Source organism: Protomyctophum parallelum, assembly GCF_964188405.1.
Source record: "Protomyctophum parallelum genome assembly, chromosome: 15".
Classification (NCBI taxonomy): domain Eukaryota; kingdom Metazoa; phylum Chordata; class Actinopteri; order Myctophiformes; family Myctophidae; genus Protomyctophum; species Protomyctophum parallelum.
In genome coordinates, this window is record NC_139710.1 from 14,936,688 (window position 1) to 14,955,963 (window position 19,276).

A 19,276-nucleotide genomic window follows, 5' to 3' on the forward strand; every position below is an offset into this window, starting at 1 on the left:
GTGGGGGTCATTGAAATAAAATCAAATACATAAATAAATAAATCAAAAATAAAATAAAAGTGAGAATCACTGACCAATGAGTGGTGAACCATGCTGATCAGTCTCACCTCACCTCACCTCCAAATTTAATGACTGTGTAACTTTGCAGGTGTTGGGTCATCGTCGGGGAGTCAGGGACGCTAAGAAACATGACGTCAGGTCAGGGGGTGGGACATACAAGAGTTGAGTTGGGACTGGCGCCTGCCTGCCATATACTTATAGTTCAGAAGGAATAGCCAGACCAGACAGAAGAGAGAGAGAGAGTGGTACTTAAATCATTCGATCGTGGTGGTGCAGTGTAAAAGCTTCGGTCAGTCAGTTCACCGGGGAAAAAAGATTTCCAGCGTTAAGCATTGAGTGAATCGTGCACAGCACAGACTGCACACCGACTCGCCCACAGTCCTCCTCACTCACCAGTCGTTGCCTATCTCGTGTATCGCCACAGCATTGTTATCCTGCTGATCTGTGAAATGAATTACTAACGTGATGCGTTTACTTTGTTTGTTGACTATCTGATCACTCTGATGGAAGCAAGGACTATTATCATTCAGATCTCTTTCTGACGGCAGGCTGCGGCATATGCTCCGGTGAGTACTACTCGTTGTTATCTTGTACTGTCTGTAGTCTGTACCTCTTTGTAGTTTTTTTCCTCCTCAATGGTTGGACCGATAGGCTATAACAGATGGAGATGGAGATAAGGATAAGCAGACCAAAGACTCCTTTCTCTGTCCGTTTTGTTTCTGTCCATGCACTCTAGAAATATAAGGGATATTTCCGATTGAATTTAAGTACTATCTTTATTACCTGACTAATATAGCGGCACAATGTTTTTGTTCCGCCACACGGGCGTATGTTATTGGCACACAAAGGCAGCTGCATAAGCATTGTACAGGTGGTGGATATAGCCTATTCCCATCTTAATTACAATGGTAGCCTATCTTGTTAAAATGTTTAAAGACAAATAATTCATATAATAATTACCATACAACATTATTTAACGAGTTTTCTTATTGGCCTATCTATTTCCAATCCAATCACATCCTATGCGTGATGATTTTATCCTTTGGGCTATTTGGTTATTTCATAAACAAACAGCGTTAATTAAGGGTACCTTATGAGCAAGTGTTACCCACATAGTTTGTATTCGTGTTGCATAATAAGTAGTGAATTCACAGTTTCACACGCAGGGAGAATGCACTACAAGCCCATATCCAGTGGTTAATACATTATTTATAAAGTTAGCTCAGTGCTGCTGCAAACCGCACAACTGTCAACTGTTTGCCTCTCTCTCTCTCTCTCTCTCTCTCTAGTTCTCACTTTACACTGGCAGGCATGCATAAACTGGTACACTGGTCTGGATGGAATAAAGGGCAGATTAGTTTGAAACTACACATCTCTTTCCATCTATGTCTTTCTCTCAGACACACAGACAGACACTCATCATTGTGCTTGTAATATTTATATGAAATCCATCCATTTGATCCAGAGGTGATCCAGGCAGCTATTCTCTAACACAGGGAATATTCCAATATTGTAATGTGATTATTCCTTCTATTAGAGCAGATTTATGTTGCTGGTTGGGATTAGCGTGCACTTTGATGTTATATAATTTCCTGCTGTATGTCACATACACATTAAATAGTGCATTATGTACAACACACACAGCCCTTGTTTGTGTGTAAATTGCTTTTCTATTCTTTGTGTCTGTCTCTACCAGATGACCCCATCTTTGAGTTTCCTTCCCTGCTCATTAAAGGTGTGTGTGTGTGTGTGTGTGTGTGTGTGTGTGTGTGTGTGTCTCTCTCTGCCCCCAGCAGCAGTGGTAGTGGCAGGCATGTGAATGCCAATGTAATGCTGCTCATAGCAGTATCTCCTCCACAGCGACCACAGGGCATGTTGAAATCCCAACATCCATGAGAAGGCAACAGGAAGGAGATTACTGAGGGATTACACTCCCACACACACACACACACATACACACATACATACACACACACGTATGTGTGTGCACGCACCCACGCAGACACACATTATCTCAACATCACAGGTCTGGGATTTGACAAACTCTCTGAAAGTGGATGTCATCCAGGATTTATTGCTGAATGAATGGAGGAGGAGGGGCTACAGCACTCTCATGAATTTAAGTCGGTTATCTCCACCTCCCTGACCACTGAGAGTTCTGATTGGTCAACCGGGATTAGAGACTTTGGACAAAAGCGAGAGAGAGAGAGAGAGAGAGAGAGAGAGAGCTACAGCGGAGATTGAAAGAGAGAGAGAGAGAGAGAGAGAGAGAAAGCTACAGCGGAGATTGAAAGAGAGAGAGCCAGCCGAGTGGAGTGGAATGTCCTCCTGCTGTCCTGCCATGTATCTACTACACATGTAATGGTGGGATCAGAACACACAGAGGTCTGTTGCTATGGATACCCCTGCCCTGGCGAAGCCCCGTTACTGTCTGTGTAGTAATCATACGGTTGTTAATATGATCACTATCATCCACAATAAGAGAAGATGTGGAGATGGGAACAGCAAGTCTACTGGATAGTGCATTTAGCAATCTCGCGAACAAGGGCCGTGTGACATGTTAATGCTCCGAATCCCCAAAACATAATCATCATTGGCATCAAAAGGACAATGTTTAAAACAAAAAAGAGCAAAGTTGTCTTTCATGCCGTTGAAGTTCTTTTGCTGAAGATGCTTTAACTAAACCCACACATGCAAGATCACTGACGTAACCAAATGTTTGAATTCTGCCCACTTAGTTTTATTTATTTCGATCCTTTCTGAGAATCCCTTTTCTGAGATCTTCTGTGTGTGAGGAACCCCTTGTCTTAGACAATGTGTTAATAATGTAGCCTTGAGTACCTGGTTTCCCCACATTTTTGGAAGTCTAAATGGAAAAAAAGCAATTATGGTGAGACAGAGGGCCCAGTAAAAGTGAAGACATGCCCACAGCATGAAGCTGAGAAGTAGACTAGAAGTGGAGACTTTGCTTGTAGACAACCTCATTTCAAAAACCGTATAACCGATACCTAATTAATCCTAAATCATCTTGATGTGTCAGCCTTTTGTTTTTACTTCTGATTAAGCTGCTGATTGGAATTCTGGTGCTCTTTGAAAAATATGTCACACTGAAACCCTAAAACCTGAAGCTGTTAAAAAAGCTGGAACGTTTTGGGATCACTTCGTCCTTCATTCATCGCCACAAAGGGGCTCCACCCTATCTGCTCACGCTACCATGGACAGACAAGACCCTCCGATCTTCCTACGCGGCTTTGACCTTGGTGGCCGCTTCGCTGACCTACGACCTCTTGGCACAGGTGTCACGGGCCTGGTCCTATCGGCGACGGATCAACGCACAGGGCAGCGCGTAGCCGTCAAAAAGCTGGTGATGCAGGATGCCATTTCAATGAAGCATGCCCTGAGGGAGGTCAAAATCACCCAGCGGCTCTACCACGAGAACGTCGTCCGGGTTCATGAAGTTCTGGCACCGTACGGAAAGCCCCTCCCCCGAGACCCGACCCACCTCAGTGCATTGTACATTGTCCAGGAGTGTATGGAAACGGACCTGGCACACTTGTTGGAACAAGGACCGCTACCCACAGGTATATGGAAAAGAATCATCTATTATTACATACAATTTTATCATCTGTTATGTCCGTTGTATAGGTAAATTAAAGAAGTCTTGAGTGCAGTATGGTAATCCCTGTTGAAACTGTCTCATCCCTCTACTGTTTTTAGTGACTAGGATAAACGTTTGTTTTATGTCCTCATTAAAATGAGTTTTTTATTTTTATTCTTTAATTGACCATATGCACAGAGAAGCCATTTGTGAACATGGTCAATGTACTGTAATCACTGGAGTAAAATAGACCAGTATTCAGTGATATGATATGTGTTAACTTCTTAAAATCTGGCTTCCCTATTTGGGGTGAAAATAAATAAATAATTTGAAAACAATAATGGTGTCACATGAAAATAGCCAATCTGTGTGAGCTTGACGACAGTTCTTAAGTTTAACATAAAAAAATAAATCTGCCATCAAGCTGACAGAGAAGGAGACATTCACTTTAGAACTTATACAATGTTATTTTGGGTTCTCATGATTAGCTACATTGTTTTTGATCTTATTACGACTGTTGACAGGTCATGCTACATTACTATTCTACCAACTGCTGCGAGGACTGAAGTTCATCCACTCTGCAAATGTTCTGCACAGAGACCTAAAGCCAGCTAACATCTTCATCAATACAGACCAACTGCTGCTCAAGATTGGAGACTTTGGGTTGGCCAGGATCGTTGATCCTCACTATTCACATAAGGTACAACAACACATTCTGCAAGCAAACGCACACAATTTACAATTCAAATGTCGACATTTTTCCAGAGCGACTTCCAGTGCAAGGTCAGAGTAATTGGAACCTCAGTCAACCAAACAGTAAATAGAGTACAAATAAAAATAAGTACTAGAAAGGAATTAGGATACATGTAAACATCAAACATAGCATCTGTCTAAACAGCATTTGTGGTCAAGCAACAGTATATGGTGTCTATCTAAAATATCATGTGAATCAGCATAATGGTCATCTGCATAGTATAATTAACTAGCATCTATTAGTGATAGAAGGAATGAAGAGTACTAGGCGGTTAGATGGAGTCTGAAGAGGAGAGTTTTCAGACTACGGCAGGAAAACTGGGTATGAGTCTGCATTCCTGACTGAGGGTTCAAGGGGAACGCAAAATGGAGCAGCCGTACTTGGTGCCATCTTGGTCAGAGGGAGTGGAGGTCATTCCTCAGCTTGGGAGCCAGGAGGGGGAAGAGTTTAGGACACTGAGCAATGGCCAGGGTGTCGTAGAACAGATGGGAATCCTGTGTTAGCTTATCTAAGAGGCCTTCCAACGGCTCGGGCTGTTACCCGTTCAAGTTCAAACGGGATTAAAGTTTGAGGTTATGTTAATTATGCATGTAGTCCAGACGAGAGCAGTACGGTACCGGACACCCAGAGAAAGCTCTGTGTAGGCTATATAATATTATACAATGTGGCATTGTGGCATAATCATTCAGTAGTCATGGGCATAATCAACTGTAGTGATGTTTTTCTTTCTTTTCATTACAAATCATTACAATTTGAATGATTTTACATAGGTGGCCTACTAATATTCTCATATATCCTCTTCTGCCAGAAGTAGGCTACAAAGTAATGTATACATAAGCATGAGATTTGCAGATCTTAAAGCTCACAACTCCATTTATGAGTTTGACTTTGGAGATTGAATATATTCCCTGGTGCAACACCTCTGAATGTCAGATAATTGCTCGTTAATAGATTGATTGATTCCACCCGCTGCGCTAAACATTGCACATAGGCTATACAAAAGTATGAAAAAGAGGAATTAGAAACAGTGAAAACAGGCCGTTTTAAAGAGGAATATGGACAGTAAACCCACGCAAGAAGACAAAGCACTTTGACGAGGTCCATGCGTGGTGCGTGCAGTGAGCACTGCAGTCAGACCTGCATGCCTGAGAGGGACAGACAGCGTGGTGACTGTGCTGCCTATCTTTATACTATAGCCTATATACTAATCTATTCTACACTACACCATTAGTAGGCTAACAATAATGTAGATCATCCGTTTTTTTTCTTGTCTTTCCAGATTGGTAATCACCATAATTTATAACTGTTCTCCGAAAATAGCTCATCTACAAGCGATCTGCATGGCTGCAGATCGGTTATTTTCCCAAAAACGCCTTCTCCGTCTGGCAGAAAGGGCAGATCGGCTAAATACTTGCCCGGGTAACACAGAATACGTCCTTGTCATAGCATAAGGCACACACACACACACACACACACACACACACACACACACACACACACACACCCTCACACACACACACACACACACACACACACACACACACACACACACACACACACACACACACACACACACACACACACACACACACACACACACACACACACACACACTTCTACTGCTTACATTTCTATTCTCAGTTCCTGTGCCTGTTTAAACACAATTAATTTGGATATGACAATGTACCTGTACCTGTACTTCAATTCTGGTCAGTTGAAGAAGAAGTCTTGAATATTACTTACTTTTTATTTCAGAGGTTACCCCTAGAAACCGAATAGAAAAAGGATTGTAAACATAGTTTCTCCATTTCATGGAGGGCAAGCTGTTATCACTGTCCAGATAGTGCCTTCTTGGGACCTGGCCTCGTGTGGTTATCAGGTATCAGCAGACAAATGCTTGGCCTGGTGTGGTAGTGCAGCTGTACATTTTCACGTCAACTTAAGGACCCATATTTAAAAGATGTTGTGACAGGGACCCCCCAGAAGAGAAGATGTTTCTCAATTATTCCACATTTTTCACATTTTCAAGACTTTTCATAAATTGTCAAAAATGGCTGATCGATAAATCTTATAGAAACACACTTATAGAAACCTATGAATACGGATAAAAGATTTAGACACATTTGTCCTATGATTTGTGGATAACTTTTACAGTATGCAAAGGTAACAATAGCCTTGATGAAAATGCAAGTGAATCGAAAATAGAGTTGATGAAATGTACGTAAAACTGAAATGTTCACACCAGTACTGTAGGACCGTGGTCCACTTACTCATTTTGGTCCAGTTCGTTTGGGGTGGTGTGTCATTTTCTGCAGGGAAATGTTCGACCAAAGCTTCTAGGAAAACCTTTGAATGGAGATTGCGGCCCGTATGGTGTCACAGAGACTATTCATTTTGGGACCCATTGCTGGTTGTCTGAATACAAAATGGAAAAGAAAAAATGAAATGTCATTAAAACTTTGACATATATTGCATATAGCAACTTTAATACAAAGGTTAGACAACAGTTATAGAATTACTGTCCAGGAAAAATAAGTTTTATTCTGTATACTGGTAGATTAGCAAAAATGTTCTGTGAGTACATTTCACTTTCATGAAGACCATTTTAATGAAACGATGCAGTCGGTTCATCCAAGTACACACCTACATTACACCATTGGTTCTCAAAATGTGGTCGAGGAAACCCCTAGGGGTCCTTGAGGGGTTCCCAGATAAATTAATTATAGTTGGGGATGAAATTGACCTTTTATTCATCTGTAACTCAGTGTCCAAATGGACCCTTACATGTTAATTTGCTTTAAAATAACAGATTTTACAGTGTGGATTGTGGGTCAAGAGATAAAGACAAATAGGGATCTGTGGATTCATGTGATGCAATATCAAACAGGGGGTCATTGAAAAAAAGAAAAAAGAAAACCAGACATGTCTGGTCCTGCTCTCTTGTGTTCATAATAAGGCTGTTTTCCATGGCAAACCCTGCTATTAAAGCCCCAGCCCTGGTATCAGGTTAGGGACTAATCAAAGACAGTGATTACACTGTGCCATGGTCTGAGAGATGAATGTGACAGTTTACTGCCTCATCGTGCTGGATCCCAGAGAGAGAGAGAGCGTGCGTGCGTGCGTGCATGCATGCGTGCGTGCGTGCATGCGCTCAAATGAAAGGGTATCTTTGTCATCTGTGAACACGGAACAAGGCATCAGTGGGGTGCAGACATAGGGGTTGTGAGTGGGAGTTCAGATGCAGAGAGGGAGAGAGTTATCTAGAAGGATGAGAGAATGTGAGAATGTTCAGAGGTAAAAAAAAAAAAAGAAGTTGACCTTGGAAAAGCCACAAAAAGAGGGTGGAAAGGCAGAGAGAAAGGCCGGGTGAGAAAAAGCCTGGGAGAAAGATGAGAGGGGGTGGGGGGGGGGGCGCCTGGGGGAAAGTGAGATGGTATCCAAAGAGGGAGGGAGAGAGAGAGACACACAGACAGAGGACAGCAGGACATCTGGCTTGTGCAGGACGGCAGAAACTAAATGTCCTACAGACCAGAAGAGGGCAATAACAACAGAGCCAGCCAAAGCTATGTCTCTCTTGTCTGTCTTCTACAGCAAACAGTGGACTGACACCAGCTCCTGTAGAGAACTACCAGCTTTATGGAAAAACGGGGGGAGAGAGAGAGAGAGAGAGAGAGAGAGAGAGAGAGAGAGAGAGAGAACATGAATACTGTTTTCTTTGATTCACTCTCTGATTGTCTCTTCTCTTTCTCTCCACCACCGCATTGTTCCTCAAAGCACAAGACGGAGACATTTGTCTCACTGTGTGAAGTGTGAACCTGCACTGTAAAATCCAGAGTTTATTTAAAACGACAGAGGGGGAGAGAAACGGAGCGTACCTATATTCCCCAGGTTCTATGTTCCCCACCATGCAAAAAAGGTTCTTTGTTCCCCACTTAGAATAAACCTAAACCTACACCAGAAACCTAACCTAGTAATTTTAGTAATTATTTAAGGTCTTTGAACAATGACAAATCCATTGAACTTTAGGCCTGCCTAGGCTACTTAAACTATCTAGTCTTAGCCAAATAAAAATTAACACTGGCATAAAATAAACTAAAACATAATTGCTCAGACTCTTCAACAAAGATGGCAAAACAAACATTCTTTGTTCTGTACAAAACACTGAAGTCTTTAAACCAGAAAACCTATAACGCTAACCCTAAACCCTAAGGTAAGTGGGGAACATAGAACCTGGGGAACATAGGGATGACCCCGAGAGAAGTACTGTAGTGGGAGAACGTGAGGGAGACATGACTTAGTGGCTTAAGTCACAGCAGTGCCTGTTGGGCACGATGCAAGTTTGAAATGCATGCCCCACCCAGATATTATGTCTGTGTCCCTTTTATGCCCATATATGGAGTTCTTTGTCAGGCATGCCCAAATATGGAGTCTAGTATTATGCAGACTTCAGAATGATGTCAGACCAGCTCCATATGGATGCAGTGCAGTGGCCCAGTGCAGAGCCCGGGAAGGGGCCTTTTGGGGCGCTTCTGGACAACCGTGGGTCCAACCAAACAGGCACTGCACTCTCTGTGGGGGTGTGGAACGTGTGTGTCGAATTTGAAGTCGGTGGGGGCGAATGGTTCTCGAGTTAAGTGGATTACTACAGTACACACACACACACACACACACACACACACACACACACACACACACACACACACACACACACACAGACAGAGACGTTATATAGTTTTTTTTATCATTAATGGTTAGATTCATTGCTAGACTGTTCAGTGTTCATTCACTCATTTAGAGATCCAGTGCAGGTCAGTAGTCTGCATTTGGTTCTTTTGACATTTTCTCCCCCCTCTTTTCATTTATTTATTGCCAATTCCCGATTCCTTCATTTCCTTGTATACCAGTCCCTTGTTGCTGCCAACTTCCACAGTTGGTCATGACAACCATGTGTCTCCTATGATATGTGTGATGGCAAGGCCACTTCTTTTCACCTTACAGTGAGGAGTTTAACATGGAGCTATTGTCCCGAGTTCCACCCACTAAACAAGGACCCTGACTAGTAACATGTAGAAGTCGCTACTAGTGCCGTGACAGAGATTAATTTAAGCTCTCCGCTCGGCTTCCCTCCCCCGAACAGAGGTTTCAAACCCCTAGTCTCCGTGGCGATGGGCAGAAACGTGGCCTGTGCCACCCGAGCGCCCTTCATGGTTATGTTCTGGTCTTTTACTCTTGCCTTTCACTGCAGTGTACCTACCTCCTATATTTCATTCTTACTTCTGAATGATTGATTTATTGATTGATTGATTGAAGTTTTTATTTCACAGTATGCAGAATAGGTACATTTCAAACGAAAGTACAGGTCAATACAAAAACTGTTACTTGAGAATTGAACCAGAAAAAGCACTTGTTTACATAAGGGTCCTCCTCCATTTTCAATTCATCAGAACATTTAAAGACCTGCAAATATACAATTCTATGAAAAAAAAACACACCTGTGTGAAGTGAAGGCGATCTTATCATGGTACATCATACATCTATCTCTTTCCGGCCAATCAGAATTTGCGTCCTCACCTTCGTCTTCAATGTTTGTGTTTACACGAACACTCAAAATTGTCCATTCATTGTCATTGGCATTTAATGTTTGTGTAGGACAAAGTTTGTGTTAGCTGTACATGGGGTTAGCGCCCCTCATAAAAGGTACAAAAGGGAAAAAAACATGTACAATGTGGAAAGGAAAAAAGGGGGGTAGGGGAACCAGTTTCGAGTTGCAGCCGCCCCTAGGTGCTCTTTTTTTGTTAATGATATTGTTTTGGCCTTTATTGATATGTTGAAAGTAGACTGATAGGAAATGGAGAGAGAGACAAATCATGACAACAAACACAATATTTTGGACCAAACAAATAATTACAAAGGAGAAAAAGTGTTTTCTTCTTCTTTCTAATTATTTGTTCAGCCCGAAAAATTGTGTTTGTCATGATTTGTCACGACAAGAGTTGGCTTTGTCCGCGGCGTAAACGTCTTAAATAAATACTTTCTGAAAAGTCTATGAGGAAAATGAACGGGGATTTCTTTTCCGGGTCTCTTGAGGGGGCGGGACTGCAACGCTCTAGATTCTCTCAAGACTATCTGTTGACTAAGGCCCGTTTGTTTTCCCGTTATTTGCCGATGGGATTCTCAGATTGGGGTCTTAAAGGTGTTTTTGTTGACCAGTGAGGAGATCTGTTGCTGTTGCTACTATGACACCTGAATTTCCCTCTGGTTGGATCAATAAAATATGGATATGCTACAATATTATGCTATTAAAACCCAATTGATATCTTGGTGTGGCCCTGCATTTAGAAAGTATATCTCTTCAGTGCAGACTTTGGTAACTCAGACTTTGGTCACACTTTGGTCCCTGTGTCCAGACTCTGGACAGGGACCTTGCCCAGGCTCTGGATAGGGCCCAAATTAGCCAATTGGTCACACCTAATCACCCCTAGATCTCCATATATGACATCTGCATAGACTCCATATTTGGGCATGCCTGAGAAAGAACTCCATATATGGGCATAAAAGGGACACAGACAGTAATAACTGCATGGGGAATGCATTTCCAACTTGCATGGTTCTAAGTAGGCCAGTGCGCAATGGGCCCCCCTAGTAAACTAAATTAAGCTAGATGAATTCAGTCACTTCACTGAGCTTTATCTTGTTTCTTTGGTCATGTGTGGTGAGAGAAAGTTCAGGGTCACAAATCCAGAAATGTTTAAGTGAGAGGATGACGGACTAGAACCCATGGTGCTATGACGACAGTATGTGCATGCAGTAGCCTATAGCCTTTAGCTATTTAATCGTAATGTCTGACTGGAAGACAAGTGCAGCTCTGAAGTCTGGCAACCATTTACCCTGTTTATTGAAAAGGGGGGAGGGGTGTAGGAAACAAGAGGGACTGGACAGTAAAATGTGTTCATTTAACTCTGAGAGTGTAAAAATGTACTGTACTGTGTTGAGAAAATGTGTGTGTGTGTGTGTGTGTGTGTGTGTGTGTGTGTGTGTGTGTGTGTGTGTGTGTGTGTGTGTGTGTGTGTGTGTGTGTGTGTGTGTGTGTGTGTGTGTGTGTGTGTGTGTGTGTGTGTGTGTGTGTGTGTGTGTGTGTGTGTGTGTGTGTGTGTGTCTGTCCACCCTGTCACCTGCTGAGACAGGCCTGTCTCTGCCTAGAAATTATTCATGCCTTGAAGAAAAGAAAGGACAGGACAAAGACGGGAGAGAGAGTGTTTAGGCCTCCTGTCACAATCCTACCTTAAAATTGTCTAAAGGGAGGCCCGGCGGGCGGGCTGGCGGTGGGACCTCTGACATCAATAACCATATATAGTATCCCAATGCAGCTATTCCCAAATAGGGCATCGCAATGTCTGTCATTTTGTGGTGCCACAGATAGAAACTCCATTCATTTTTCCCATAGAGGTTTCGGAAACTATGTTTAATTCTGTGTCAAAACATATTTGAAAACAGAAAAAAGGTATTTATTAAACATAGTATATAACTAGAACTGCACTCTGTCGAGTGCATACTTGCTTGTTGCACACTAGTAGGCCATTATGGCCTACTAGTGTGCAAGCAGAGCGCGCAAGTACTTTTGACCGCTACAATCTGTCAAATCTCAGTTTCTCTGTGAAGGTTTGAAATGTTGAATTATTAGGTTTAACTATTTGCTACCTACCTACTTTATGCATGTAGAAAAGTATTATTATTAAGTATGGTACAAATTTCTATCTATAAAAGAAATACAGTTTTATCCATTTAGAACTATTCTGGATCCCTGTTTAGTTTCTCAAAGAAAAATAAATCATCTATCCGATGAAAAGAAAAGCTATATAAACTGAAATAAAATATGTTATCACGTATACAGTATAATTATTTTATTAGTTATTGTAAATTGTCAATTGTTTTAAATTTATTTAATCTTGGACTATAGTGATATTACCTTTAATCCTCCCAACATATCGTCATTAGGTCACCATCGAAAACCAATTACACTCTGGCATTGGGTCCTTTAATCCACATCTTTATTACGTAATCATTGAGAGCTAGTTATACTTATACTATGTATATGTATATGTAATTTGTAAGTTGATTAGCGGTATACTGTGGTTTTCGATGGTGGTGACGTTATGACGATATGTTTTAGTGTCGGGAGGATTAAAGGTAATGCTCCTATGTATACATGTATGTAATCTGGCACCACTGCCGTATCAGGCACAAGTAGTCATTATGTCATTTGCTGGGACGGTGCATACGCATCAAAATTGCTGGGACGGTGCAAACGCATCAAAATTGCCGGGACGGTGCATACGCATCGAAAATGCTGGGACGGTGCATACGAGTCCCCGGCGAAACTAGTACTTGCACGCTCTGCTTGCGCAAGTAACTAGAAATGCACTCTGTCAAGGTGCCAACTTGCGCCTTGCACACACGTGGGCCATACATGGCCTACTTGTGTGCAAGCAGAGCATGCAAGTACTACTACCAAATAATGTGTATTACAACTGCTGTTCTAAATCCTTTAGACCCGTTATTGACCTTATACCAACCTTGAAACGTACCTTAGTTACGTCACCATCAACAGCCAATAAGGGACCAACATTCTTACACATACATACATACAGTACATACCCAGCCGATCACCAAACATACCTTAGTTACGTCATCAGCCAATCCCTGATTGACCGAAATACGACCGACATATGCAGCCAGTACTTGCGCACTCTGCAGAATCAAATGTTTCATGATTCACCAAGAGCCTGATCGCTTGGTTCCAGGCCTAACATAATTTATATAAATACTATACTACAGTATATACGTTTAAGGGAAGAGTTAATGCGAGAGAGTGAGGTGTGTGAGGAAGGGAGAGAGAGAAGGACGGAGGACGCGTAGGCGGGTGAAAATAAGCTACATGAAAAGTGTCAGGAGGAGAGAGTGTGGCTGAGACGAGGTGTGAGAGTAGGAGCAGATGTGGGGAGCAGGGAGGTGAAAATAGTGTGGGTCGGAATGGGGTGAAGAAGAGTGCAGAGTAGAACAGGAATTGTAGAGACACACAAGTGAGAAAAGAACAAGGGAACAGGAGCCTAGAAAAGGGAGAGCACAGTGGTGAGCTGAAGGAGAACTGATCGGAGGAAAGGAAATGAGTAAAAGCTGAACAGAAGATGTTAAGAGAGGCTAAGGGGTAATATGTTAAGTAAGGGTAAGAGAGAGAAGGGAGAGTGACAGATGGAAGGGTAAGGCTGTGGGGAGGATGGAGAGCCAAGGGAGGAGTTCTAGCACTGGTTCCCAAACACTGCATCTGGACCCATGGAAACATATGTGTCAGTTTTATTTTTTGTTCCCTACATTTTTATTTTGAGGGCGCTTGCCCCTCCTATATTCAGCTATTGGTGTAGATTTCCGTCCTAACAAACATTAATTTCCCATTGACAATGAATGGCAAATTTTAAAATTATTATTTCAAAACATTTAAAAAAAACATTCTCAAAATAGGGAATAAAAACAATTTAAAATATTTTTTCAGTAATTTCATGAATAAATAAAATAAAGATTATTATTATAAAAAATGTATGAAACAAATGTTTAAGAAGTAGTGAAAATAGGTGATCTAAGCTCAAAATGCGGTGCGAAGCGACACCTTGTCAGCTTGTAGATCTGCTATATTCACTAGTTTGGGTCCCGGGCAAATATCTAATTTCTCTTTTGGGTCTTGAGATAAAAGGTTTGGGAACCACTGAGTTATAGGACGGAGGTGAAGGAGGAGTGATGGAGGTATGCTTGTCAGATACTTAGTTTCTGCTCCGTCTCCTATCTCCTGGCACACTGTGGAGAATGAGGGAGGACACAGGCAGGGGTGCTTGAACTAGATCAATCTGGGAACCCATCGACAAAAAAAGGAAAACAGACATTAAAAATAGATATGGCCCGAATAGCCCTCCTAAAGGCCTCCTCAAAGGTTTTTGGGCTTCCTCCTCACGGAGGATGCAGGCTGGGACGCCAACACATACAGCTCCCGGGGTGCCGTCTACATTCCGGCTGTCACCCGTCTCTCCGGTGGTCACCAGACTATACCTGGTTGTCACATAGTCTATTCCTATGAGTAGATGGAAGATATATTATTAATAAATACATACATATATAAATAGAATACCTCAGAACGAAAATACATCGCTTGGATGCACCTGGGACGTATCCTCAGTGAAAGTCCTTATACTTTTATTTTATTTTATATATATATATATATGTTTATTGGTGGTAGGTTTCAACAATGTAGTACAGTTTGAACATACCTTTTTTTCTTTATTTTTTTTACTTTAGGGGAAGGCTGGAAACCCTATAAAGGAAGTGCAGGGATAGAGAGGTTGAAAGGCCAACTAATATTTGAGTTGTATATTAGATATAGTGCAGGCTAGATTTACAAAACACGGAGAGGAGGCCTGCAAAAGCTGCAGCAATAACCCAATAACTCCTGTGTTTACATTAGCCTGTCTGCGTGTGTGCGCGACTATTTTTAAAGGGTAGCATCACTACACCTTCAAGATCAGCCAAATTCTCATCACTTATCAGTAAATCTGTCATCAACCCCCCCCCACCCCCACATCTCTCTCTCTCTCAATTCAATTCAATGGGCTTTATTGGAATGAGAAAACACATGTTTACATTGCCAAAGCAAAAAGTGGAACAATACAATCAGAACAAAATGTATGTGCAATTGAAAGTCATAATCTTCAATGAATCAATTTCTATAACGAGATCACTCTGCAGAAATACAGGAATGCACACAATGGTTAGGAGTCTTTGGGGTGGTTGTGTTCCATTTGATATCCTTCTATCACAGCAGCTCACAAATCTTGCTGCTGTGTTTGTACTGTACATCTCTCTCTCTGTGTCTCTTTCTTCTTTGGTTCTGACTGACTGCCTGTGTTTTTCCAGGGCTATTTGTCTGAGGGTCTGGTAACTAAATGGTATCGCTCCCCCCGCCTCCTCCTCTCCCCCAACAACTACACCAAGGCCATAGACATGTGGGCTGCTGGCTGCATCTTGGCTGAGATGTTCACGGGACGCATGCTGTTTGCAGGTGCCTAGTGCCTACACATTTGCCATACCAGTGGTTCTCAACCATTTTCAGGTTGCAACCCCCCAAAATAATCATATTTTAATTGGGGGCCCCCAACCCTGATAAGCATGTAGGCAGGGGTTGATACTTTACATTTAGTTTGACTTATTTTTAGGGGTTTTAGCCCCTCCTATATTCAGCTATGGTGTAGATCCTTGTCATAACACAAACATTAAATGCCATTGACAATGAATGGTGAATTTACGTCATAACAAATCGGCTATTTTGTCCTAACACAAACAAATCGACTATTTTCGTCCTACACTACGTCATATGTGTCTGAGAAAATCGACATGTTACGCCATGATGATGTACGATGATAAGAGCGCCCCTCACTTCACATGGGTGGGATTTTTCTTATATTATTTCTTATTTGACAATTTGGCCAATGTTTGAACAGTTGATTACATTTGATACAGTAATGGTATTTTCTTAGGTTTTAAAAATGTCTTAAAGGTCCTTAAATTGTCACTTCACTGTTATCTGCAGAACCCCCAAAAACATGTGGGGACCCTCCAGTGGGTCACGATCCACAGGTTGAGAACTACTGTGCCATACAACTCTATCTACTGTATTTTGTGATCATTATACTGGAATATTATTCATAAATGTGTTTTTTCATGATAAAATTACTTAATTAGGCCTACATATAATCACATCATCACAACCACAACATATCAAGTGAGTGATTACTATAGGTGCATAACATAGTCATAAAACATGAACCCCACAGCATGATCTTCAAATAACTGCAACACGATGTGAAAGGATTGTTTCCATTGAGTGCCCTTCAGCAAAAACACTGTTATTTTTCTGCTGCAGGCTTTATCTTTTCCTGACCAGAATAACAATGACCAGTCATTGACAGGTTTCTGCTGTCTTAAGCCAGTTCTCCCTGACAGACTGTCCTGTCCTCCGTTTCAAAACAGCTTTCCCTGACTTTGCTTTAATTTCACAGTTAACAAGGTGAATGTACCATACATGTACCGTAGTTCATGGGGAATGTAATATGTACCCTGCGGCAGTGGTGGAAAGTAACTAGGTACATTTACTGTCCTAAGTACTGTCAGTACTTAGTAGTGGAAGTACTGTCCTAAAATACAATTTGAGATATTTTTTACTTTACTTGAATATCTTCAGTACTTCCACTCCACTACATCTCAGAGGCAAATCGCCTCACATCACAACACATTGTGAGTTTGTAGATCGGCTATTATCAAAATATTAGTACTTTCTACTTTCTACTTAAAGTACATTTTGATGCCAATACTTATAATAATGGAGTAATATAGTAATGGAGTAGTTCTACATCGCAGTATTGATACTTATACTTAAGTAGAACAATTGAGTACTTTTTCCCACCACTGCCCTGCAGTGTGTATTATTCCCAATGTTAAAAATGTTTGTGTAGTGCCCTCTGCTGTTTAAATTTAGCTTACATACAGTAGAGTAGCTAATGATCAATAGTCTTACATACAGTAGAGTAGCTAATGATCAATAGTCTTACATACAGTAGAGTAGGCTAATGATCATTTAGTCTCGCGAGCCAGACTGTTGCCTCCCACTATTCACAAACGCTTCCGTCATACAGTCTGGTGCACGGAAGCTCTGAAAATGATCAGGGGATAAAGAGTCCTCCTCCCCGCTTCCCTTTCGTCTTTCCAGTCACGCAAATTGGTAAAGTAAACTGTAAAGATATTTTGTGAACGGAAATGATGAACGGATTACAGCTTCTGTTCTCGGCTGTAGTAGTGTAGTGTAGTTCCAGACTCTATACAGCATTCGGAGATTGTGGAATAGCTATCTGGCTACTAATGATCATACAGATCTCTGGGAACTATGTTTTACTGAATTGTGGAGTAAGTAATTAAGTAAGAAACAACAACAAAAATATTCAAATTTGGCTGGTTGGTTAAGAACACATTATTATGTGGTGCAAAAAAGGGGAGAATACATAATCATTGTAGTATCACTGTAGTATCACTGCATTATAGCCACTTTGACCTCTGCCTGGTCCTTTTCCCCCATGCAGGAGCTCATGAGCTGGAGCAGATGCAGCTGATTGTGGACACGGTACCAGTGCTCAGAGAGGAGGACAGGCAGGACCTACTTCAGGTGAGTCCTCCCTCATACCAAATCTACTCAACATCACATCACACTTTCAGTGGCAAGGCACCGTGCAATTTGGGAGACAGTCTTTCTGTTACAATACCACTTCTCAACCAGTGGTCCGGGGACCGCCAGTGCTCCTTGGTGGAGCAATAGACTGCAGGACTGTTGGTTCAAACAGGTGTGGAGTAAAGGCTGCTGGGAGAGCATCTCTATTGTTAAAAATCATTGTTGAAAGACAAACATTAAAGCTGTATATAGGAGGGGCTAGCACCCCTCAAAAAGCACACCTGTGTGAAGTGAGGGGCACTAATAAATTAAACTAGTCTAACTCATTAGATTAGGTGATGTAATGGTGTTATAAAACAAACGGTGCAAAACAAACATTAAACGCCATTAACAATAAAGAGACAAAATGTCACATTATGACGTAGATTTTCCCTTCATTGTCAATGCAAAAAAACAAACATTGAACTAAAGACAAACATTAAACCTGTGTATAGGAGGGGCTAGCCGCTGGCGCCTCTCAAAAAGCGATAATGCTGAAATACAGAGAGATAATGTTATATAGAATGATTTTCAATAATAATAATAACATATGAATACATTTGTATTACATTTGTTTGAATAGCTCTGTCCCTTCCTTCCCCAGGTGATGCCTTCATATGTCAGTGATGGTTGGAGAGTCAGGAAGACCTTCTCTGAACTGCTTCCTGAGGTGGATGCACAGGGTAAGTGGAGGAGAGAGATACAGGGACACGTGCATGGCTGTGCTTGGCCCAGGGCTAATGTACAGTAAGCCTCGAGGATAGCCTGGGGCTGGAAAAAGAATAAAACATCATATAAATAAGGAAAAAGGATGAAGGATTAGAGGGGCAGGTAAAGGAAGGATAAAAGATAAGGAGGAAGTGTATGCTTAAAAGTGAAGGGATGGCTAACTACTGTAGAACTCAGGGGAGATGGAACGATTGTTTGGGAGTCGAATTCCCACTTCTCGTTGCATCTTGTGTTCTTGACTAAGACACTAAACCCACATGGCTGCTTCCCCTACTGCCTGTAAGTGTATGAATATAAGAGTATAGAAACAATGTAACGTTCTTTCAGAGCTTTAATGTTCTTCTCTTCTCACCTCCAATTTGCTTCTGTTCATTGCTCCCTCCTCTGCTCTCTCAGCGGTGGACTTCCTGGAACGTATCTTGACCTTTAATCCTATGGATCGTCTGACAGCTGAAGCGGCGTTGAACCATCCCTTCCTGGGGCAGTATGCCTGTCCACTGGATGAGCCCACCTCCATGCAGCCCTTCCGCATTGAGGACGAACTGGAGGATATTATTCTCACTGAGCAGAGCCACAGCAACAGCAATAGTCAGGCTAGCATCCACTGGGATAGGTTGGTGAACAGCTTTATTTGTTTGTTTGGTTGGTTGGTTTATTGGTTGGCTATAGGTCATTAATAAATGTATTAGGTATTTTATACAGAAATGTACACTGTATCCACTCAGAGGGAATACACTTGTTTTGAAAGTTAGATGCATACAGCTGTGATTTCCAAGAACGCTGAGTCAGGGTTGAGACCACATAATAATGAAACCAATATAAAAAATCATTGACCAGT

General features: G+C 41.7%; 1 protein-coding gene across 1 annotated transcript in view; it reads left to right on the forward strand.

Annotated features, from left to right (window-relative positions):
- The first annotated feature begins 280 nt into the window (after window positions 1-280).
- Window positions 281-19,276, forward strand: part of mapk4 (mitogen-activated protein kinase 4) — a 30,924-nt gene continuing 11,928 nt past the window's right edge. Inside the window, exons 1-7 of the mRNA XM_083784617.1 lie at window positions 281-626; window positions 1,857-3,641; window positions 4,183-4,358; window positions 15,369-15,513; window positions 17,585-17,667; window positions 18,314-18,392; window positions 18,835-19,051. Coding sequence (XP_083640743.1) covers window positions 3,275-3,641; window positions 4,183-4,358; window positions 15,369-15,513; window positions 17,585-17,667; window positions 18,314-18,392; window positions 18,835-19,051 — 1,067 coding nt within the window. The 5' untranslated portion in view covers window positions 281-626; window positions 1,857-3,274. The remainder of the gene's footprint in view (window positions 627-1,856; window positions 3,642-4,182; window positions 4,359-15,368; window positions 15,514-17,584; window positions 17,668-18,313; window positions 18,393-18,834; window positions 19,052-19,276) is intronic.